Source organism: Marmota flaviventris, chromosome 2 (genome assembly GCF_047511675.1).
Source record: "Marmota flaviventris isolate mMarFla1 chromosome 2, mMarFla1.hap1, whole genome shotgun sequence".
NCBI lineage: Eukaryota > Metazoa > Chordata > Mammalia > Rodentia > Sciuridae > Marmota > Marmota flaviventris.
This window is the reverse complement of record NC_092499.1, coordinates 47,992,654-48,018,501: the sequence shown is the minus strand read 5'-3', so window position 1 is coordinate 48,018,501 and position 25,848 is coordinate 47,992,654. Positions and strand designations below refer to the sequence as shown.

The 25,848-nt window shown below is 35.2% G+C and overlaps 1 protein-coding gene across 4 annotated transcripts in view; it reads left to right on the top strand.

Annotated features, from left to right (window-relative positions):
* Ralgapa1 (Ral GTPase activating protein catalytic subunit alpha 1) overlaps window positions 1–25,848 on the top strand; it is a 251,241-nt gene that overhangs the window by 41,190 nt on the left and 184,203 nt on the right. For all 4 annotated transcript variants that reach the window (XM_027929475.2, XM_071607832.1, XM_027929473.3 and 1 more), the window contains exons 5-10: window positions 970–1,013; window positions 2,402–2,579; window positions 5,663–5,778; window positions 8,798–8,936; window positions 9,779–9,987; window positions 12,413–12,652. In XM_027929475.2, coding sequence (XP_027785276.2) covers window positions 970–1,013; window positions 2,402–2,579; window positions 5,663–5,778; window positions 8,798–8,936; window positions 9,779–9,987; window positions 12,413–12,652 — 926 coding nt within the window. The remainder of the gene's footprint in view (window positions 1–969; window positions 1,014–2,401; window positions 2,580–5,662; window positions 5,779–8,797; window positions 8,937–9,778; window positions 9,988–12,412; window positions 12,653–25,848) is intronic.

Genomic DNA, 25,848 nt, shown 5'->3' with positions numbered 1-25,848 from the left:
CTAATGTTAGGTATGAAAATTGACTTATAAATGACTTATTTGTATGGTACCATTTATAAGGTCTGAAACCAATTTAAATTTTTATGAATTTATAAATAATAATGTAAAAATATTTTTTAGAAATAATGCTAAATTCTACGTAGTAGTTTCCTCTGGGGAAGAAGGGAAGCAAATGATTAGGTTTCACTGAAACCTACATGGTTCAGTGAAATATTAAAGATAATGAAAATAAATGAAATTTATAAATTGTAATAAATGTAGAGAAATGTTCAGATTTGTTCAAACTTGATGATCTTCTAGTTGTTTGTTAATGTTATTTTCAGTATTTTATTATATGTTTTCAATTTGCTGCTTAACTAGGGCATTGAGAATCTTATTGACCAAATAAAAAAGATATTCAATGTCCCTAGCAAACATCAAATGAAGACATTCAGATATTTAACACTCATCAGATTATCAAATATTAGAACATCTGTCATAGTTTAAAAGAAATAGGAATATTAAAGGCTTTTTGAAACTAACATAAGAAAATTAGTGTAATAGAAATATTTGTAAGGAAATATTAGACTTTTGGGTTTCTATTTGGTTAATTAAATGAAAATTTTCTGTAGTAGACTTTATTTGTATTAGTGATAGAGAAAGTATTTAATTCCATTCTTAGTCTAAGGTATATAACAGATTGTTGTTCTAAACACAATATTGGGTCTAGGTTTTTTTTTTTCAATAAAATAAATGATGTTTAATTGTAATAAACCATGTGTTAGAAAGGTAATATGTATATATGTAATTTTTTTAATGTCTCTCTGGCCTCAGTTTTGGCCAGAGGGATATCAAAGTCACTAAGAATAATTTAGAGGTTGCCAAGGACTTGTTTAAAAGTTTTTTTAAGTCTGACCAAGAACTCTGACATTTAGAAATAGATAAGGAGACGTGAATATTTAAAATCATGTGTGTGTTTTTTTTTTCTAGGATTGATTTTAAAGAAGCTACTTCACACAGGAAATTCCTTAAAGGTATAATATAATTTTATTTATGTTTTATTACTTTAAAAAAAAACTGAATAAAGCATACATACTACCTACTCCGTTTTTCCTACTTCATCTTTTCTTGAAGATTATTGAGGTATCTTACTTGAATTGAATTTACTTAATACTAAATGTGTACCTACATTTTATGTGTGAAAATAAATATTAATTAGCTTGAGCTAGGGCATTGAGAAGCTATTGTATTTGACATCTGCATTGATTCATTTACCAGAAAATTATTTAGCTATTCAACAAATTATTTTTCATTTTACCATAGTCATTTTTAGTTGTAGAAAATATGTACATACATATATTTGTGTTTGTGTGTGTGTACATGTATACACTCACAAACATCAATCATACACACACACACACACACACACATATTGGTTTCATTTCTTTTTCGTTAACTGACTGTGGTATGTTAAGAGAAGCTGCCCATTCCAAAAGCATCTTGCTGTAAGTTAGGTAAAGTCACACATTATAAAATGTACTTTTGATATCAAGGCTTGTGTATAAGCAGTACAGAGAAATAAGCCTTCTTAATATGTTTCTCCTTTTATCTGACTGGGCTGTGAGGTTTAGCCTCATGGCAGCAGTTGAATGATTTTGTCAGTGGCTGTTAACAAAGGTCTGATAGTGTAATTTCCAAATCGACCTGTGTGGTTAGGTTAGTGAAGCACTGTTGTTTTGTACTTGTCAGAGATTTAATTTTCTTGTCTTTCTGTTTTCTTACTGGGAGAGTGTTCATTTACTGATTCAAATACTTATTGTCTTCTTTGTATAAATATTGTTTTAGGTGCCTAGATATATTAATAGGCCAAAGTTCCTGATACGTAGCTTAGAAGCAAATAACAAATAAGTGAGATAATTTCAGAGAGCTTTTAAATACTTTTTATTTTATAATTTTACTTTTAGTATTTTTAATTTTAATAATTTCAGAACTTTTTAGGGAGAGGAGCATTGAGTTAGCAGTGCACTGAGATTCTTTTTACTATTCGTCTTTTATCAGACTCATAGTAAGGAACAATCATTGCCTTGTCTCTTTGTGCTTCTTGGATTAGAATAGTAGTGATACGCAAAAGGGAAGAAGAAAAGTGTAAAGGAGGAAATGGTTTTCTAACATTTTTCACAAATGGAAGTTATGGAATAAAAATTACATAATGGTTTTAAATAGAGACTAAGTTCATTCTTTACTCATTAAAAATTCATGAATTTTGATTAAAAATGAGAGTTCAGTAGATGTCCTGGTAATAATATCTATCTACCTCGCCCTCCCTTTCTCTTTTGTAAAATGTCATTCTGTAATCACCTAGAGAGCTATATTCTAAAAAAGAAAGTATTTCTATTAAAATAAAAACACTTTTTTATTTTAGATTAGGAGGGAAGGTGTTCGTCTTTTCTTACTATGGTTGCAAGCTCTTCAAAATAACTGTAGCAAAGAACAGCTCTGGATGTTTTCATGCTTAATCCCTGGATTTTCAGCACCACAATCTGAACATGGACCTAGAACTTTAGATAATCTCATTAATCCTCCACTCAACCTTCAAGAAAGTAAGTTCATGAGATGTTATCCTTCAGTATTTTTTTCCAGTGGTTTCTTAATGTATTTTTTAAATGTCTGTACATTTTATTAAATTAAATTCAAGGCGATGTTTTTTAATGTGAGTTTTATTATTATCAGAGTGTTGCAGATGAAGGCTAACAGATCACGGCAGGTATTGAAAACATATTTTATTACAGTTTCTAGGAGGAAGGGGCATTCCATGATATAGGGGGCCATGTGGGGAAGTACCAGGATCTATCAGAAGGCAGAGGAAATAGGACTGACTATATCTGGGCAAGGCCTTCTTTGTGATTCTGTGGGAAAGAACAGTCAAGCTGGAGTAAGCATGTTTAAGATTAGCTAATTGAATAATTTAAGTTTATTCTAGATATAGAGCTTGTCCATAGTTGTCTGGTACTTGGCCCTGGGGTGGGGTGAAGTATAGTGGTCTTGAGTGTTCAATGTAGAGGAAGTGGTGAAGGTGTGAACCCTGGATTGATTGGTTTGCATATGAAGGCACTGTCACAGCCTATAGTCATTTAATTATCTCTAGGACTTGTCTAGCTAGCCCTGGAAGGGACATTTTCTTCAGTTAGCAAGGCTTCAGATATATAAACATCAGAAACATGGTTAAAATAGACAATTGTAAGGTCTGGGGTGGTGGCTGAGAGGTCGAGCACTTGCCTAGCATGCATGAGGCACTGGGTTTCCTCCTCAGCACCACATAAAAATAACAATACTGTGTCCACCTATAACTAAAAAAATATTTAAAAAATAGACCATTTAACATTTATCTTTAATTTCTATTTCTTTTTTAGATTTTTTTTTTTGTACCAGGGATTGAACCCATGGGTGCTTAACCACTGAGCCACATTCCCAGCCCTTTTTGTATATCATTTAGAGATAGGGTCTCACTGAGTTTGCTTAGGGCCTCACTAAGATTGCTGAGCCTGGCTTTGAACTTGTGATCCTCCCACCTCAGCCTCCTGCTGGAATCACAGGCATGTGCCAATGTGCCTGGCTTAATTTCTATTTCTTATTATCATCTTGTATCCTGGAGTTAATTTGGATATACTTAGAAGTATCAAGTGTGTTTTACTTTGTGCAATAGATGATATAAAAATGTGTCATATAAGTTGAATTTTTATAAATACTCAATAATATGTTTATTGTTAAATTTTAATTATGTACTTTTGTATATATTTATGTATTAATTTTTTAAGGGCCCCAGCCTTATAATACCATGTAATTTTAATTATGTCCTATAGTCTTTGTGCCACTGTGATCAATATACCCAATAAGAACAACTTAGAGGAGGAAAAGTTTATTTGGGGCTCACTGTTTTAGAGGTCTAGTCCATAGATGGGCCAAAAGTGAGGCAGCACATCACAAATGAAAGTGTGCAGAGGAAAATTGCTCACCTCTTGGCAGTCAGTAAGAAGAGGGCAGAAGGGAAGGGCCACAGGAAGATGTACCCTTCCAGGGCATGCCCCTAGTGACCCACTTCCTCCAATCACACCCCACCTGTATACAGTTAATACCCAGTCATTTAAATTAGATGGAATGATTAGGTTACAGTTCTCACAATCCAGTCACTACCTCTGACATTCCTGTGTTAACACAGGAGCTTTTGTTAATAAAGGAATATCATACCTGTATTAACACATCTCACATTCAAACCATAACAGGCCCCATCTCCAAATATAGTCACATTGATGGTAAGAATTTCAGCATATGAATTTTGGGGGTACACAGTTCAGTTCATAACAGGTGTTCTACTGGGTAATATTTGCAATTTGTATTTCTATAAATTGTAGGTTTTGTAGTAAAGCAAATTGTACCTGTAGCATAAAATTTTAGAAACAATGCCAAGTTGACCAAAAAAATCTATAAATGAACCAGCTCAAGTAGGCTATTTATGCCCGCTTATTTATATTATATGTTATTTTGAAATACTTAATAGATGTTTTATAATTGCTTTTTCTTCTGGATAACTGTAACCCTATCAGGATAGGTTTCCTTTCATTACTACTTTTTTTTTTTTTTTTTAGTTTCAAATATGTTTGTGACTTTTACTCTCTCTCTTTGAGAATAGAAGTTTTGCTTTTTAGTCTGCAGGACATGGAAAATATGGAGACTCTATATGTGCCCCTAAAGAGACTAAGAGAACCTAATAGAAGAGGTCCAGTGTGTCTTAATGGGATTTTTATAGCTTCACAAAATAAAACATCATGAAGTGTATTCTTCTGTGGGGACAGGATAGTCCAGGAAATCCAAACAACAGATGATCAAGATTGTATTTTAAAAGAATAATTTTAAATAAGAGTTAGAAATACAATAGCATGTATTAAGAACTAGAAGCTATATAAGAAATTGTACTTTGTTGGCTAATGTTTACTGAGAGACATGTTTAGAGATCTACATGTGTTAAAGCAGGTTAATTGTGCTGCTTAGAAAATATTTAAGAGAATTCAGCTGATTTTTTTACATTGGCTTTGTTAAAAATTTTTTTGAAGATCTGAAAAGTAAAAAAAAGTAAATAAGCACTATGCTTTTTATAAGTATAATTAGAATGTTACTTTAATGAATAAGTTAACAATATTGTTAATGTTTTCTCATCATTTAGTGATTCTAGATTATTTAATCTTATATTTCTCATCATTGTGGGTTTTTGTAATGGACACTCCTAATGTGAATTTAAAATTATCAGAAGTTCATTCTCAAATGAGAGGTCATGTACTCTTAATCACTGCATATCTGTATTATTCAATCCTATGTTACATTCTGTCATCTAGAGTTCACAAAATGCCTGAATATTAAAGTTTATAGTTGTTGTGATGGACTGTTAGGATGACCTCAGAATGATTGACTTATGCTGCTCAGCAAATTAAACCTAGGACTTTGTGTATGTGAGGCAAGCGCTCTGCCATTGAGCTACACCCCTAGTCTTTGACCTCAGATTTATTTCAAGATTTCGTCATTGGAAAGTTTCAAGCAGTTTTTAAAATATACATGTTTTGCAGGTTAAATTTTATTTTGTCATATTATTGTATTATTAAATTTGTTTTATATGTATACTCTTGTCTTTTAGCTCAAGTCACTATAGAGGAAATCACTCCTCTTGTTCCCCCTCAATCAGGAGATAAAGGACAAGAAGACCTCACAAGCTATTTTCTTGAAGCACTTTTAAAATACATAGTAATTCAGGTATGTGTCATCTTCTTTGGTATCATCCTTTTTTTAAGCTCTCTTACCATTATTCTGTCTTAGTAGATATTTGCTTATTTTCTTGAAGACTGACAAATTTTTACTTTGGAAAATATGCATTAGTATCTCCTTCCCGAAATAAAAAAACTGGAGCGATTCTGAAACTCTTAGCTGATGAGGAAAATTTTAGTGACTATAGATTAGATCTATTTTCTAATGCCATCATTGATAATCAACAGTTGTGATACTGTAAATGAAAAGCTAATAACTGTTAGATTTAGGGATCAGTATGTTAAAATGTAACAATTAGGGAGGTAGGCTGCAGGATAGGAATTGGGAAGAAATGTAGTTTATACTTAAGCCTATTTATACCTTGGAATTTCTAAGCCCATATATTTTGTAAGATAACTTGTTCATTTCTAGATATGAATTGTGCATGTTCTGATTGAGAAAACTGTCTTTATCACATATATGTTTCTTATTACTTCCAAACTTAGAAATTCCCTGTACCTCAGAAACAAACGTTTAAAATTTAATTTGGATCCTGAGGTAGATTACCAGAGTTTGAATCCTGATTGCACATCTTACTAATAGCATGACCTTTGGAAAATTACTTAAATACTCTGTACTTTTGTTTTCCCATTTGTAAAACAGGGATAAAAAGAATCGTATTCCATTTTGGTGTTTGAGGCTTACATAGTACAAAGTGCTTGGAGTATAAAAAAGTAATTAGCACACAGTATATGTTCTATAGCAGATAGTTGTTATTATTATCATTATTATTACTAGTTTTTAAGAACTTTTATACTTCATATAGATTTTTTTAAATTGCCATGCTGGTTTATTGAGAGATGATTTAACTGTAAACTTTGACATTTAGGTTTACAATTGGATGAATTTTGTTACATGAAATTTTTACCACAAAAAGTGTTTTTGTCACCCTCTAAAAGTTTTTTGTCACAATAGATAGTTTGCATTTTCTTTATTTTCATATAAGTGGAATCATATAGTATGTATTCTTGGTTTGGTCTGCCTTTTTGTTAGCATAATCATTGTGAGAATCATCCATATTCTATTATCTATCTGTAGTTTGCTCCTTATTATTATTGTATAAACATCCATTATTAACACAGTATGACACAGTCCTCAGTCATTCTGTCACCTATTGACGGTCATTTGGGTTATCTTCAGTTTTTGTTTTACGACTAGTGGGGCCATACCTCCAACCCTACAGTTCAGGTTTTAAAAAATATATTCACAAGGTTAAGCAACCATCACTACAAATAATTTTAGAAAATTTTAGTCTTCCTAGTACAAAACCCCATTCCCATTAGAAATCAGTTCTCTTATCCTTTAGACCCTTGTGTCACCTGCCCTGGGCAAACACTGATCTATTTTTTGTCTTATGTATTTCTCTGTTCTTGACATTTCATATATAATAATATTACATATGATTAGTATATATAGTAATCATACTATATATGATCAAATTATGAAGTCAGTCTTTTTTGACTTCTTAGCAGATGTTTTCAGAATTCATCCATGTTATAGCATATATCGATACTTCATTCCTTTTATTATTAAATAATATTCTGCTGTATGGATATAGCACATTTTGTATATCTCTTCATCAATTGATGAATATTTGGTTGTTTCCTCTTTTTGGTCACTGTTGATATTTAGTCCATCATTACATTCTACATTCAATAGCTGGTAAAATACTGTCAGCAAAAGTTTCTCCTCTTCCCATTTTTTTAATCATGTTAATTATTTATCTCAATACAGGCTTATGTATTCATATGAATCACTGTGTTAGTATTCATTATCGTTGCTTATTTTGATGCTTATATTGTCCTAGATTTGGCCAATGGGAGTTTCTTTAATCTAACTTCTGTGTATTTTGAATTGTCCCCAGTATGCTTCCTTATATTCTAGCAGAGCAAGATATTTCACTCTCATCTTGTACCTTCCTTGCCCCATTCTGGAATCTTCTGTCTGTCCAAGGAGCCATAATTTATTTGGTGGTGAACTGCATTTAGCATCCAAGATCAGAGCATTCAGAATGTACATTGCTATTGCCATTTGGTGTTGCTACACCTAGATCCTATCAGTGGCTAGGATTAGAGAGTGTAAATACCTATTCACATACCCACATTTCTTCCTCCTCTTTTCCATTCTCCTTCTCTGAATTGAACTCAATACTTCACATTTTCAGATTTTGATCCAGTACCACTGAAGTCATTCTAGTTTCTCCTTTCCATATTTATAACTTTCTTTACTGTCAGTGAGAAACTTGACTCATATTATTCTCTGTATATTTACTTATTTTATCAGTCCTTCTTTTAGGTTATCAAATCTCTCATTACCACACTGCCTTGCTCAAAGACCTTCTCAGCTTGATTGGGCTCCACTACTCTATTCTGGGCCTTTGATAGCACTCTACTTATCTTCCTCACCCTATTAGAGTTATACACCAGACTGCATAGTTAATACTATTTTTATCCCCTCTTGCCCCCCTCCTCCCATTTCATGGACATTCTCCTTACATTTCTCAGGCTCTAAGTCTCTAAGTCTCCACTGGGTTACTGCCTTTGCTACATCTCTTTCATGTGTACTCTGCTTCCTATGTTCAGCGCTGATTATCTGCACTTGACTATTCCCACTGCTTACATACACATATACACACCTACAGCCACACATGCCTATTTTGTATGCCTTTAACCTTTGTCTTGAATTATTCAGGAAGGGGCAGAGGAGAAAGAACATTAGTATCTTTATCATTAGTAGACCCTACTTTTGAGTTTTTCAGTGCATATTTTACTTCTAAGGTTTCTTTGAAATATGATATATTTGTATATTGGACCAATTTAAGATTTTACCTTTTGCTATATATTATGATCTTCACAGTATTAATAGTTCAGTAAATTGTAACCTTTTATAAACTTGCTTCTAGTGGCTAACAATTAGATTTAAGGGACTCTGTCTACTGGGATATTCTAATTATATTGTTTATTTTTAGGTAAAAAGTTTAGAATGGAAGAACAAAGAAAATCAAGAAAGGGGATTTTCATTTTTGTTTTCACATTTTAAAAAATATTACTTGCCTTATATTTTTCCAAACATCTGCAAGGAGAACAGTTTATATCATCCTGTACTTGGTAGGTAGTGTTTGAAATTTTCCAAAAGATTGCATTGCATAAGAATAAAATATCTCTAAGTACAATGTTGGCATTTGTTACTTTTAGAAAACTGACCTCATTTACTATTTGTATTGGTTTATAGAGATACTATACCCAGATTCATGCTGAAAGTAAATCTATATTAATATGAATATGTTTGGTATGATCCTTAGACTATATTCCAAATTTTCTTCTTAAAATCCTTCAAGGGTTCAATCAAGTATTAGTCTTACTTGAATTCTGTATGAATAATCACATTGTTGTATATTTTGGTCATATCTTGTCCAATAATGAAGAATTTTGCCAAGATATCTGTCAGAGCCTTGAAGCAGAATCTTATAGACAAATCCTAATTTAGAAACACACCTTTGCCATATACCAAAGGCATTGGTAATCTGTATGTAGAAATGTCTTTTTTTGGGAAAAGATGTTCCTTAATGCCACATTTAGGTAATTAACATGCTCAGGTAAAACCTCATACTTTGTTATGACTTCAGAATATTGTGTTTCAGTCTTAGGTTAAGTAAAGTAAACTCTCATTTATTTTACATGGTTCTGGAAGTATCTTTGTACTTAGGCAAGATTCATTGAACTTTTTGATGATATTTTGCAAAAAAAACATGTTTCCATATATCAGCCTGTTATATATAGTTTCCCCCTCTGGGTTCCATGCTAGCATTTAGCAAATTTTAACATGCCTTGAAAAGTTAAATAAATAAATAAAACAACTTCTAAAACCAGAGAAGCAGTCCAGTGTTTTCTCAAATGCTTAAAAATGTAGGCTTATCTAAGCATAATTCTTTTTCTATCATTTTGCTTAGATATCCCACAGATGAGACCAAAGCCACATTATATCATGATAAAGAAGGATGCTGAAACCAATGAAGCTATCTATTGTACAAAGGAGCCTTTCATTAAAGCTCGTGTTATTGTCATTCGTTGGCTAGTTTCTTTCTGGTTGGAGCCAAAACCACATACAGGACCTCATATTCCTGGGATGGAAGGTGAAGTCTTACCAAAGAATATTCAGGTAATAAACAAATGAGAGAAATTTGTTAAAATTAGAAATGGCTCTTATGATTTAGTTCACTAATTTCAATTGCCTCGGGTATACAGCACATTTTAAACAAATAATATTGATATTTCATTTGTATAAATATATCCTGTAAATACAAATTTTAACAGTTATTATAGAAGTAATATTTATTTAATAAGAAATAAAACTTGGGTAACATAGAACATAATTTTAGTTGAGTCTCAGTTTCAGCTTCTGATTTACTTCTGTATTTACTTTAGTGCTACAATAGTCCCCTCTTACCACAGGGAATACATTCCATGACCCTCAGTTGATTCCTGAAATTATAGATAGTACTGAACCCTGTATCTGCTATGTTTTTTTTTCCATGTTCATCCATACTTATGATAAAGTTTAATTTATAAATTAGATACAGTAAGAGATTAATAACTATAATAATAATAAAACAAAACATTTATAACCATGTTATATAATAAAAGTTATTTAAAGCTTATGAATTATTTCTGAAATTTCTACTTGATACTTTCAGACCATGGTTGAGAGGGTTACTAAAATCATGAAAAGCTAAACAACATATAAGGAAGGACTACTATATATAGTATTAAAAATATTCTGAATTGTAGAAATAAATTCTTTCAAGTGGAAAGAACTACAGTCAAATGGTAGGACCATGATAACCCTTTTTAAATTCTAGGCATTCACAGAATGCAGATTTTTAAAGTCCTATCCCCACCCTTTCCCCATTTTTCAACAAAAACACGAGTCTAGAAATGTGATAAAAAAATTAGACAACTCTACAATGGAAGAATGGATATTTAGATTTCTGTTTTTTGTTTTTTTTAATAATTAAACAGTTTACCTCTTTTTCATATTTCTTTTTTGTGTTCTCTTTTCTTTCTTCGGTGTTATCTCAACTTGTCTATATTATGGTATTTTTACGATTATTTCCTTTTCTCAGATTTCTGTGTTGAATTTTTAAGGGGGTAGTATACCATGTAGACTTCCACAAATGGAACAAAAGCCAAATTTTCTGAACTCTAATGAACACACTTTATACTTCCAACCTATTTTGGGGGGCTGGGGGTGTGGCTCAAGTGGTAGTGCGCTTGCCTGGCATGTGCGGGGCGCTGGGTTCGATCCTCAGCACCACATAAAAATAAAATAAAGACGTTGTGTCCACCGAAAACTAAAAAATAAATATTAAAAAATTCTCTCTCTCTCTTAAAAAAAAAAAACTTTGTTTCAAATCCTCTAGAAAGAATTATTAAATGCAAAGACTCTGAGGCAGAACTATTTTTCTTGTCCCAGAAAATTATAGACTTTATTGATTTTGAAGGCGTATTTAACCCATTAAGTCATGTTTTCAAATCTGCAAATATTTCAAGGAAGTTGCCACAGGTATATTAAAATAGGTAATGTAGTTTATTATATGATTTATTATCACTAATATTAATGATGTCATTAATAGTATTTTGTCATTAATAATAATAGTGACTATTATCAATAGATTAGAACTCTAAAAAAATAAATATTTATCAGAGTTAAATAGTATATTTGTTGCTCAATTTTTTTTTTTTTTTAGGTTTTCCATGAAAGGAATGATGGGACATAATGGGTTAAGAAGGCATATTTAAACTTTCTTATTTTATGGATAACAAACCAAAACCAAAAATTGAATATCTTAGCAGAAAGTAATATACATTATCAGAATAGTGCAATGGCTACCATATAATAGTGGTAATTTACTTATTACCATTTCAACAGTTTTGCTCTTTTTTTTTTTTTAAGAGTTAAGCTTAATCTTCAATCTTGGTGAAAATTGTTATTAAAATATAGAATTTGGGCTGGGGATATAGTTCAGTTGGTAAAGTGCTTGCCTCACATGTACAAGTCCCTGGGTTCAATCTACAGCACCACAAAAAAAAAAAAAGAATTTTTCTCAAATGTTCCTAGATTTTTGTTTAGTTTTATTTGTACTTTTTTCTGTCATAAATTTTGTTTCCTTCCTTATTTGTTTTGTTCACTTTAGAATTTTTTTTTTAAATTAAAGCATCATTCAGTAAATAGTCCAGGGTTACTACTTCTGAGTTATTATTCTCCAAGACCTTAAGCTTCCTCTGTTTACATTATTCTTTCACATGCTTTAACTAGTAGCTTGTTTGAATTACTTAAATTTAATTATACTTAGGTAGATGATCAGTTACTACACATTTTGGAGTTTCTCTGTGTTACTTGGATGTTGAATTACTTGTAATGCCACTTAAGTATTTAGAATGGATTCTAAATGAAACTGTATGATTGCATTTTAAACAGTGGTATAAGTTACTTGTAGAATGCTTTGGATTATTCTAGTATTTCCTAAAAACTATATTCCCAGATATATGATTATGACATTCTTTCCCTTTTGTTTTTATTTTAGAGAGCAGCTGCTAGTTTGGTATCCAGAGAAGAAAACAAAAATGATAATGCTGATAAAGCAGACAGAACTACAGAACCAGAACAATCTCATTCTAATACAAGCACTCTCACAGAACGAGAACCTAGCTCATCAAGTCTCTGTAGCATTGATGAAGAACATCTCACAGACATTGAAATAGTTCGCAGAGTTTTTTCTTCTAAAAGAAGTAATGTAAACTTTGTAACAGAGATATTTCGTCAGGTAAAATGCTGAGGTTTTTTGTTTTGTTTTTGGGTACCAGGGATTAAACTCAGGAGCACTCAACTACTGGGCCACATCCCCAGCGCTTTTAATATTTTATTCAGAGACAGGGTCTCACTGAGTTACTTAGTGCCTCATTAAGTTGCTGACACTGGCTTTGAACTCCTGCCTCATCCTCCTGAGCCACTGGGATTACAGGCATGTGCCACCACACCTGGCGCCTCTCTGTATTTTTAAGTTGTAATAAAGACTTTAATATTGTATATACTGAGTTTTAGTTATTTAAAATTTATTCTTTATGAAGGTGTTTTTTAAAGTTCATATTTAGTTTTTTAAACTTAGATCTAATCCTTTAATGTTTTCCATTTACTTTAAAAAAATTTTTTTTAGTTGTAGTCGGTATAATATCTTTATTTATTTATTTATTTTTATGTGGTGCTGAGGATCAAACCAGTACCTCACACATGCAAGGCAAGTGCTCTACCATTGAGCTACAGTCCCAGCCCCACCATTTAATTTTTATGTATTTTAGTTAAATAACTTTTTCAGGTCCTCATGCATGCTAAGCGCTTTTTTCCCCCCTCAAAGTTCTTCTGTTTTTTGTTTGTTTGTTTTTTAGTGCTATTGATTAAACTCAGATAAAGCAGACAGGCATTTGATTTATTAGTCAAATGCTTTATGACAGTGCTATATCCTCAACTCCAGAATAATTTTTCAAATTTCTCACTTATGGATTGAAACTTTCTGTAATTTGACTAATAATTTATAAAGAATTTGTTTTATCTTCTTTTCTATGATCAATACAAGGTAACTTATGAATATAACTGATATTCCATTGCTTTTATCCTGCTTTCATATGTTCATGGTTTGGTTTGGTTTGGTTTTTGTGCTGGTGATTCAAGCCAGGGGTGCTTTACCACTGAGCTGTATTCCCAACCCTTTTTATTTTATTTTTTTTTTAAATTTTGAAATGGTGTGTCACTTAAGTTGCTAAGCATCACACTATGTTGCCCAAATTGGCCTTGAATTTGTAATCCTCTTGCCTCAGGCTTTTAAGTCACTGGGATTACAGGCATAAGGTTGTAATCACTGGGATTACAGGCATTCCCTGCCATAGGTTCACCTTTGTCCTCTATAGAGCATTCTGAAATTAAAGTTGATTAAGAAAAATATTACTTGGGGGTGGGACAGGGAGAAAGAAAGAGGAAAGATTTTAAACAGCTAGTTCACATAAAGGTACCTGGAAATTCCAGAGTGTACATTCTCAGCACATAGAAGTTTGTGGAAAATAAACCCTATGATTTAGTTCCCAGAGTTTTTGAAACCCTAGATTCAATTCCCAGCATGGAAAAACCACCCCCAAAACTCACTGTTCTTTATAGTAAAAGTATTTAACTTTTTCAGGTAAACATTATTGAGTTTTGTAGCTAGGATGTAATTCAAGTCGTAAAACATGTTAAGTGGTAGATGTGGACTAAAACATCCAGATCCTGATTCTTACAGTTGTCTGCAAAAACTTATTGAATGATTCAGGTTTTCCAGTTCTTGAGTCAGTTTGATCTCAATAGTTTTTCTAGGAATTTGTTTATTACATTTATTTAGGTTTATTATATTCTCTAACAATCTCAGAAGCATTTATATTCATGTTCTTCCTTTTCATTCCCATTAGTATCTATTTGTCTCTTTTTAAAAAATATTTGTCTGTTGTTTCTGTTTCTTTTAGGTGATATTTACCCAGGAATTTGTTGTTTTATTAATCTTTTCAAACAATGAACTTTTGGCTTTGATTGATTCTCTGTGTATTATATTTTTTCTTTAATTAATTTTTTTCCTTCATTAGTTCTTTTGATTGTATTGGTGGTTCTTTTCCTAGGTTATTAATTTTTAGACTTCATTTTTTTCTCATGTAAATAATTTTTAAGGTATTAAATTACTTCTTAATGTATTTTTAGCTGCATTTTAAATATCTTTAGGTGGAGTTTTCTTTCTTCTTTTTTTGGTGTGTGTGCTACTAGGGATTGAACCCAGGGCTTTGCACATGCTAAGCAAATGTGTAACCACTGAGTTATATCCCCAGTTATTTTTACATTTTTATTTTAAGACAGGGTCTTATGATTCTCTACCTTAGCCTCCCAAGTAGCTGAGATTATAGACATGCACCTCCACGCTTAGCTGTATGTAGCATTTTTTTTGTAATTGCTAAGTCCTAAATATTTTCTTATTTTCATGATGATACCTTCTTTGACCTATGAGTTATTTAGAAGTATTTATCTTCCAAACATTAGATTTTTCTAGTAGATCGTGGTGGCACATACCTGTAATCCCAGAACTCAGAAGGGCTGAGGCAGCAGAATTGCAAGTTTCAAAGTTAGTCTCAGCAATTTATGGAGACTCTAAGCAATTTATTTTATTTTTTTTTCTTTAATTTTATTGTTGGTTGTTCAAAACATTACATAGTTCTTGACAAATCATATTTCACACTTTGATTCAAGTGGGTTATGAACTCCCATTTTTACCCCGTATACAGATTGCAGCATCACATCGGTTACACATCCACTGTTTTACATATTGCTATACTAGTGTCTCTTGTATTCTGCTGCCTTTCCTATCCTCTACTATCCCCCATCCCCTCCCCTCCCATCTTCTCTCTCTACCCCATCTACTGTAATTCATTTCTCCCCCTTGGTTTTTTTTCCCCTTTCACCTCACTTCCTCTTGTATGTAATTTTGTATAACCATGAGGGTCTCCTTCCATTTCCATGCAATTTCCCTTCTCTTTCCTTTTCCCTCCCACCTCTCACCCCTGTTTAATGTTAATCTTCTTCTCATGCTCTTCCTCCCAACTCTGTTCTTAGTTACTCTCCTTATATCAAAGAAAACATTTGGCATTTGTTTTTTAGGGATTGGCTAGCTTCACGTAGCATAATCTGCTCTAATGTCATCCATTTCCCTGCAAATTCTATGATTTTGTCATTTTTTAATGCAGAGTAATACTCCATTGTGTATAACTGCCACATTTTTTTTATCCATTCGTCTATTGAAGGGCATCTAGGTTGGTTCCACAGTCTTGCTATTGTGAATTGTGCTGCTATGAACATCGATGTAGCAGTGTCCCTGTAGCATGCTCTTTTTAGGTCTTTAGGGAATAGACGGAGAAGGGGAATAGCTGGGTCAAATGGTGGTTCCATTCCCAGCTTTCCAAGAAATCTCCATACTGCTTTCCAAATTGGCTGCACCAATTTGCAGTCCCACCAGCAATGTACAAGTGTACCCTTTTCCCCACATCCTCGCCAGCACTTGTTGTTGTTTGACTTCATAATGGCTGCCAATCTTACTGGAGTGAGATGGTATCTTAGGGTGGTTTTGATTTGCATTTCTCTGACTGCTAGAGATGGTGAGCATTTTTTCATGTACTTGTTGATTGATTGTATGTCCTCCTCTGAGAAGTGTCTGTTCAGATCCTTGGCCCATTTGTTGATTGGGTTATTCGTTTTCTTATTGTTTAATTTTTTGAGTTCTTTGTATACTCTGGATATTAGGGCTCTATCTGAAGTGTGAGGAGTAAAGATTTGTTCCCAGGATGTAGGCTCCCTATTTACCTCTCTTATTGTTTCTTTTGCTGAGAAAAAACTTTTTAGTTTGAGTAAGTCCCATTTGTTGATTCTAGTTATTAACTCTTGTGCTATGGGTGTCCTTTTGAGGAATTTGGAGCCCGACCCCACAGTATGTAGATCGTAGCCAACTTTTTCTTGTATCAGACGGCGTGTCTCTGATTTGATATCAAGCTCCTTGATCCATTTTGAGTTAACTTTTGTGCATGGCGAGAGAAAGGGATTCAGTTTCATTTTGTTGCATATGGATTTCCATTTTCCCAGCACCATTTGTTGAAGATGCTATCCTTCCTCCATTTCATGCTTTTAGCCCCTTTATCAAATATAAGATAGTTGTAGTTTTGTGGATTGGTTTCTGTGTCCTCTATTCTGTACCATTGGTCCACCTGCCTGTTTTGGTACCAGTACCATGCTGTTTTTGTTACTGTTGCTCTGTAGTATAGTTTCAGTTCTGGTATCGCTATACCGCCTGATTCACACTTCCTGCTTAGAGTTGTTTTTGCTATTCTGGGTCTTTTATTTTTCCATATGAATTTCATAATTGCTTTATCTATTTCTACAAGAAATGCTGTTGGGATTTTGATTGGCATTGCATTAAACCTATAGAGAACTTTTGGTAATATCGCCATTTTGATGATGTTAGTTCTGCCTATCCATGAACAGGATATATTTTTCCGTCTTCTAAGATATTCCTCTATTTCTCTCTTTAGGGTTCTGTAGTTTTCATTGTATAAGTGTTTCACCTCTTTTGTTAGGTTGATTCCCAAGTACTTTATTTTTTTTGAGGATATTGTGAATGGAGTGGTTGTCCTCATTTCCATTTCAGAGGATTTGTCGCTGATATACAGGAATGCCTTTGATTTATGCGTGTTGATTTTATATCCTGCCACTTTGCTGAATTCATTTATTAGCTCTAATAGTTTCTTTGTAGAGCCTTTTGGGTCTGCTAGGTATAGAATCATATCATCTGCAAATAGTGATAATTTAAGTTCTTCTTTTCCTATTTTTATGCCTTTAATTTCTTTCGTCTGTCTAATTGCTCTGGCCAGTGTTTCGAGAACTATGTTGAACAGAAGTGGTGAGAGAGGGCATCCCTGTCTTGTTCCAGATTTTAGAGGGAATGCCTTCAGTTTTTCTCCATTCAGAATGATGGTAGCCTGAGGCTTAGCATAGATTGCTTTTACAATATTGAGGTATGTTCCTGTTATCCCTAGTTTTTCTAGTGTTTTGAACATAAAGGGATGCTGTACTTTGTCGAATGCTTTTTCTGCATCTATCGAGATGATCATTTGGTTCTTATTTTTAAATCTATTGATGTGGTGAATAACATTTATTGATTTCCGTATATTGAGCCAGCCTTGCATCCCAGGGATGAATCCTACTTGGTCATGGTGCACAATTTTTTTGATATGTTTTTGTATCCGATTCGCCAGAATTTTATTGAGGATTTTTGCATCTAGGTTCATTAGAGATATTGGTCTGTAGTTTTCTTTCTTTGAAGTGTCTTTGTCTGGTTTAGGAATCAGGGTGATATTGGCCTCGTAGAATGAATTTGGAAGTTCTCCCTCTTTTTCTATTTCCTGAAATAGCTTGAAAAGTATTGGTATTAGTTCCTCTTTAAAGGTTTTGTAAAACTCTGCTGTATACCCATCCAGTCCTGGGCTTTTCTTAGTTGGTAGTCTTTTGATGGTTTCTTCTATTTCCTCAATTGATATTTGTCTGTTTAGGTTGTCTGTATCCTCCTGACTCAATCTGGGCAGATCATATGACTTAAGAAATTTATCAATGCCTTCACTATCTTCTATTTTATTGGAGTATAAGGATTCAAAATAATTTCTGATTATCTTCTATATTTCTGAAGTGTCTGTTGTGATATTGCCTTTTTCATCCTGTATGCTAGTAATTTGAGTTCTCTCTCTTCTTCTCTTCGTTAGCATGGCTAAGGGTCTGTCGATTTTATTTATTTTTTCAAAGAACCAACTTTTAGTTTTATCAATTTTTTCAATTGTTTCTTTTGTTTCGATTTCATTAATTTCAGCTCTGATTTTAATTATTTCTTGCCTTCTACTTCTTTTGCTGTTGTTTTGCTCTTCTTTTTCAAGGATTTTGAGATGAAGTATGAGATCATTTATTTGTTGTTTTTTTCTTTTTTTAAGGAATGAACTCCAAGCAATGAATTTTCCTCTTAGAACTGCTTTCATTGTGTCCCATAGATTCCGATATGTTGTGTCTGTGTTTTCATTTATCTCTAAGAATTTTTTAATTTCCTCCTTGATGTCTTCTATAACCCATTGATCATTCAGTAACCTATTGTTCATTCTCCAAGTGATGCATGCTTTTTCCTTCCTTCTTTTATCGTTGATTTTCAGTTTCATTACATTATGATCAGATAAGATGCATGGTATTATCTCTACTCCTTTATATTGTCTAAGAGTTGCCCTGTGACATAATATATGATCTATTTTTGAGAAGGATCCATGTGCTGCTGAGAAAAAAAGTGTAACTGCTTGATGTTGGGTGGTATATTCTATATATGTCGATTAAGTCTAGGTTATTAATTGTGTTATTGAGTTCTATAGTTTCCTTGTTCAACTTTTGTTTGGAAGATCTGTCCAGTGGCGAGAGAGGTGTGTTGAAGTCTCCCATGATTATTGTATGGTGGTCTATTAGACTCTTGAACTTGAGAAGAGTTTGTTTGATGAACATAGCTGCACCATTGTTTGGGGCATATATATTTATGATTGTTATGTCTTGTTGGTGTATGGTTCCCTTGAGCAGTATGTAGTGTCCCTCTTTATCCCTTTTGATTAACTTTGGCTTGAAATCTATTTTATTTGATATGAGTATGGACACTCCTGCTTGTTTCCGAAGTCCATATGAGTGATATGATTTTTCCCAACCTTTCACCTTCAGTCTGTGTATGTCTTTTCCTATCAAATGCGTCTCCTTTAGGCAGCATATTGTTGGGTCTTGTTTTGTGATCCATTCTACTAGCCTGTGTCTCTTAATTGGTGAATTTAAGCCATTAACATTTAGGGTTATTATTGAGATATGGGTTGTTGGTCCAGCCATATTTGTTTATTTATGTTACTAAACATGATTTGTTTTCCTCTTTGATTATTTTACCCCCTTTACTGTCCTACCTCCCACTGTTGGTTTTCATTGTTATTTTCCATTTCCTCTTCCTGTAATGTTTTGCCGAGGATTTTTTGGAGAGATGGTTTTCTAGCTGCAAATTCTTTTAACTTTTGTTTATCGTGGAAGGTTTCAATTTCATCTTCCATCCTGAAGCTTAATTTCGCTGGATACACAATTCTTGGTTGGAACCCATTTTCTCTCAGTGTTTGAAATATGTTATTCCAGGATCTTCTAGCTTTCAGAGTCTGTGTTGAAAGATCAGCTGTTATCCTGATTGGTTTACCCCTAAACATAATCTGCTTCCTTTCTCTTGAAGCTTTTAAAATTCTCTCCTCATTCTGTATGTTGGGCATCTTCATTATAATGTGTCTAGGTGTGGATCTCTTATGATTTTGCACATTCGGCGTCCTGTAGGCTTCTAGGATTTGGGATTCTGTCTCATTCTTCAAGTCTGGGAAGTTTTCTCGTATTATTTTATTGAATAAATTGCTCATTCCTTTGGTTTGGACCTCTATACCTTCCTGTATCCCAATGACTCTTAAGTTTGGTCTCTTTATGTTATCTTGTATTTCTTGGATGTTCTGCTCATGGTTTCTTAACAGTCTTGCTGAGCTGTCTATGTTCTTTTCAAGTTGAAATACTTTGTCTTCATTGTCTGATGTTGTATCTTCTAAGTGTTCTACTCTGCTGGTAGTATTCTCAATTGAGTTTTTTAGTTGGTTTATTGCTTCCTGCATTTCTAGGATTTCTGTTTGTTTGTTTTTTATAACCTCTATTTCCCTGTATATTTGATCTTTTGCTTCTTGGATTTGTTTATGTAATTCATTGTTGAAGCGATCTTTCATTGTCTGATTTTGCTGTCTGATGTCTTCCTTGAGACTCCAGATCATCTGAAGCATGTATATCCTGAATTCTTTATCTGACATTCCATCTCTGCAGATATTACCTCTACTAACGTTGAGTTGTCCTGCATTGCTTGTGGTCCTTTCTTTCCTTGTCTCTTCATACTGCTCGCGTATCTTTCTGCTTGGTGAAACTGTTGTGTTATGGAATGTTCCCCCTATATATTTATATTGCTCTTGTATAGTTGTAAAGTCTCCCTTGCAGGCGCGGGCGGCGGCTCTGCCCCTCTGCAGGCCGCTGGGCCTGTTCTGCCAGTGGGTCGCAGGTCCACCTACCTTGCAGGCGCGGGCGGCGGCTCTGCCCCTCCGCGGGCCGCTGGGCCTGTCCTGTCTGTCGGTTGCAGGTCTGTCTACCTTGCAGGTGTTGGTGACGGCTCTACCCCTCCCCCAACCGGGGCGATGTGTCTACCACGCTCGCGGTCCGCTGGACCTGTCCTGCCGGTGGGTCGCAGGTCCACCTACCTTGCAGGCGTGGTTGGCAGCTCTGCCTCTACGCAGGCCGCTGGGCCTGTTCTGTTGGTGGTCGCAGTTCCGCCTACCTTGCAGGCGACGGGGGGGGGGGTGGCTCTGCCCCTCCGCAGGCCCCTGGGCCTGTTCTGCTGGTGGTTCGCAGGTCCGCCCACCTTGCAGGCGCGTGGGGCAGCTCTGCCCCTCTGAGGTTTGCTGGGCCTGTCCTGTTGGTGGGTCGCAGGTCCGCCTACCTTGCAAGCGCAGGGGTGTCTCTTCCCCTCCGCGGGTTGCTGGGCCTGTCCTGTCGGTGGGTCACAGGTCCGCCTACCTTGCAGGTGCGGGGGCGGCTCTGCCCTTCCGCGGGTTGCTGGGCCTGTTTTGCCGGTGGGTCGCAGGTCCGCCTACCTTGCAGGCGCGTGGGGGCGGCTCTATCCTTCCGCAGGCTATGGGCCTGTCCTGCTGGTCGGTCGCAGGTCCGCCTACCTTGCAGGTGCGGTTGGCGGCTCTGCCCCTCCGCGGGCCACTGAGCCTGTTCTGTCGGTGGTCACTGTTCCGCCTACCTTGCAGGCGCGGGGGGTGAGGGCGGCTCTGCCCCTCAGCAGGCCGCTGGGCCTGTTCTGCCGGTGGGTCGCAGGTCCGCCTACCTTGCAGGCGCGTGGGGCAGCTCTGCCCCTCCGCGTGTTGCTGGGCCTGACCTGCCGGTTGGTCGCAGGTCCGCCTACCTTGCAGGCACGTGGGGATGGCTCTACCCTTCCGCAGGCTGCTGGGCCTGTTCTGTCCATGGTCACAGTTCCGCCTACCTTGCAGGCACGGGGGGAGGGTGCGGCTCTGCCTCTCAGCAGGCCGCTGGGTCTGTTCTGCCGGTGGGTCGCAGGTCCGCCTACCTTGTAGGTGCGTTGGGCGGCTTTGCCCCTCCGCGTGTTGCTGGGCCTGGCCTGCCGGTGGGTCGCAGGTCCGCCTACCTTGCAGGCACGGTTGGCGGCTCTGCCCCTCTGCGGGCCGCTGGGCATGTTCTGTTGGTGGTCACAGTTCCGCCTACCTTGTAGGCGCGGGGGGAGGGGGCAGATCTGCCCCTCAGCAGGCCGCTGGGCCTGTCCTGCTGGTGGTTCGCAGGTCCGCCTACCTTGCAGGTGTGGTTGGCAGCTCTTGAGTCTAAGCAATTTAGCAAGAAAAAAGAAAGAAAAAAAATAAAGGGTTGGGGATATGCTCAGTGGTTAAATGCCACTGGGTTCAATCCCCGGTATCCCCCACTCCAAATTTTTTTTTTCTTTTCAGTTTTCTTTTTTCTTACAAACAGTTGGTAATATATCATTTATAATAAGTTCCAAGCGAAGTGGGGATACTGGGGAGTGAAGTTGGTCATATTTATGTGGATGTTTAAATATGCCACAGTGAAACCCATTGTTCTGTAGAATTATTTTACACCAATAAAAATTGTTTCTAAAATAAATAAAACTCATGTCCTAATATGTGATCAGTTCTTTTAAATGTTCTGTATGCCTGAAAAGAATGTATTGTTTAAAGATGTACAATGATTTGTAAAGTCCATTAGGTGAAGCTTAAGAATTGTGGTGGTCAACTTTTCTTTATCTTACTGAAATTTTTGGCTGGCTTGACCTCTTAGTGTTATAGAGAGGAGTGAGTTAAAATCTACTTTGGGCTTGAGATGAGGCCTAGTGGAAGAGTTCTTGCTTAGAAAGTGTGAAACCCTAGATTCAATTCCCAGCATGGCAAAACCACCCCCCAAAAAACATGAACAAAACTCCTATTTGGATGGTGATTTGTGTTTTTTTATGTATACTTCTGTTAATTTTTCTTTATTTTGAAGTTATGTAATTAAGGACATATAAGTTTACAAGTTTATTATTTTACATCTTCTTGATAACTCAGTTTATATTTGTGTGTGTGTGTGTGTGTGTGTGTGTGTGTGTGCCCGCACGTGCGTGCATGCGTGCATTGCTAGGAATTGAGTGCAGGGCCTTGTGCATTCTAGGCAAACACTCTACCACTGAGCTAAATCTCTGGCTGGCTAGCTCTATCTATGTATCTATCTATGTATCTATTTTTATTTTGAGATAGAGTCTCCCTAAGTTGCCAAGGCTGACCTTGGACTTTACATCCTTCTACCTTGACCTCCTTAATTGCTGGGATTACAGATGTGCACCACTCCACCTGATCCTATATTTCTTTTCATTTGTTAGAAATTATTTTTGCTTAAAATGTTTTGTTTGTAGCTACTTTGAGTATGTATGCTACTTTCTATTAGAATTACACTCATATATTATCTGTTTCATATGATCTTTTAGTGCCCTTCAATTTTATATGTCTCTTGTAAATGTGGTTGGATTTTTAAGAAATCTTTCTTTTAACTTCAATATTTTGTTATTTTTTCTTACCTTGTCTATATATTTTTTTCATTATCCTATTTTTTGCCTTCTTTTTATTTTTTTATGTACTTTTCCATTATAATTTAATGGGTGACTATTGATAACAGACACTTTAATTCATAGGGCTTTCTTTTTAGCTTTATTGAGTTATGTTTGATAAATAAAAATTTAATGAAGCAGGCACAGTGGTATGTGCCTATAGTCCCAGATACTCATGAGCCTGAGGCACGGGGATTGCTTGAATCCAGGAGTTCAGGGTCGGCCTGGCCAGCCTAGCATGTATATATTTATTTATTTGGTACTGGGGATTTAACCCATTGGTGCTTTACCACTTAGCTAATCCCCAACCCTTTTTATTTTTTCATTTTTAGACAGGATCTCACTAAGTTGCTTGGAGCTTTGCTTAGTTGCTGAGGCTGACCTCGAACTTATATTCCTCCTGTCTGAACCTCCCAATTTGCTAGAATTACAAGTGTCACCATGGTCCTATCTCTTCCTAGAAAAAGAGAAATTCTGTATGTTTATGTTATATCATATGTTGTTTTGATATGTGTGTAGTTTATGATTACAATATCAAGCTAAGGAATATGTTCATTGTCTTCATAGTTAGGAGTTTTTGTGTATGTCTGTGGTATAAACAGGATCAAATCTCTTAGCAAACTTTGAGTATAAAATAAAGTATTGTAAACTACAGTTATCATACTGTAAATAAGCTATCCAGAATTTATTCATCTTATACAACTGAATCTTTTGTACTGTTTGACCAACATCTCCCCATTTTATCCATTGCCCAGTGTCTAGTAACATTCATTCTATTCTCTGCTTTTATGAATTTGACTTTTAAAAATTCTTTAACTAACGAGATGTAGTAGTTGTCCTTCTGTGTTTGGCTTATTTTACTTAGCATAATGTCCTCAGGTTCCTCCATATTGTTGTAAATGGCAGGAGTTCCTTCTTTTTTTAAAAAAAAAAATATTTATTTTTTAGTTGTAGTTGAACACAGTACCTTTATTTCACATATTTATTTTTATGTGGTGCTGAGGATCGAACCCAGTGACTCATGCATACCAGTCGAGCGTGCTACCACTTGAGCCACATCCCCAGCCCAGGAGTTCCTTCTTTTTTAAGAGGTGGAATAATATGCCATCCTATACCACATTTTCTTTTGTACATTCAATGGTCATTTAGGTTGTTTCTACATCATAATAATGAGCATGTAAATAAATATCAATTATTTTGAAACAGTGATTTTATTTCCTTCAGAAATAAACACAGAAATCAGATTGCTGTATTATATGATAGTTCTATTTTTAAATTTTTGAGGAACTCCAATACTGTTTTTTCTGATATTTGTACTAATTTATATTCCCACCAAGAGTGAACAAAGATTCCTTTTCCTTTTCTCTGCATCATCATCAACACTTGTGATCTTTTTTTAATACTCATCATTTTAATAGGTATGAGATGACTTGCATTTCTCTGACGATTAGTGATTGAGAATTTTTTCATAAACCTGTTGGTGGCCATTTATCACCTTTTAAGAAATGTCTGTGCAGATTCTTTGCCCATATTTAATATTAGGGTTGTTTTTGCTGTTATTGGAGATCCTCATGTATTTGGCCATTAATCCTTTATCAGTTATATAGTTTGCAAATATTTTCTTCCTTTCCAAATGTTGCTTTTTCACTCTAATAATTGTTTCTTTTCTAATGCAGATCTTTTTAAATTTAGTATAATCCTACTTGTCTATTTTGTTGCTTGGTTTTGGTGTCATATAAATAAAATTATGTCCAAGATCAAGATCAAGAAGCTTTTTCCTTATGTAATCTTCTAATAGTTGTGTAGTTTTAGTGCTTTTATTTAAGTCTTTTTTTAATATTTTAGTTATAGGTGGACACAATATTTTATTTTTATGTGATGCTGAGGATCGAACCCAGTGCCTCACGCATGGTAGACGAGCACTCAACCTCTGAGCCACAACCCTAGCCCTGTGTTTAAGTCTTTAATGTGTTTTGAGTTGACTTTGTATGTGTTGTAAGATAATGGTCCAATGTGATTTGTCTGCCTATTGGATGTTCAGTTTTTCTTTTTTTTTTTTTAATTTTTTATTGTTGGTTGTTCAAAACATTACATAGTTCTTGACATATCATATTTCACACTTTGATTCAAGTGGGTTATGAACTCCCATTTTTACCCCATATACAGATTGCAGAATCACATCAGTTACACATCCATTGATTTACATATTGCCATACTAGTGTCTGTTGTGTTCTGCTGCCTTTCCTATCCTCTACTATCCCCCCTTCCCTCCCCTCCCCTCCCCTCTCTCTACCCCCTCTACTGTCATTCATTTCTCCCCCTTGTATTATTTTTCCGTTTCCCCTCACTTCCTCTTGTATGTACTTTTGTATAACCCTGAGGGTCTCCTTCCATTTCCATGCAATTTCCCTTCTCTCTCCCTTTCCCTCCCACCTCTCATCCCTGTTTAATGTTAATCTTCTTCTCCTGAATGATTCCCAAGTATTTTATTTTTTTTGAAGATATTGTGAATGGAGTGGTTGTCCTCATTTCCATTTCAGAGGATTTGTCGCTGATATACAGGAATGCCTTTGATTTATGTGTGTTGATTTTATAGCCTGCCACTTTGCTGAATTCATTTATTAGCTCTAATAGTTACTTTGTAGACCCTTTTGGGTCTGCTAGGTATA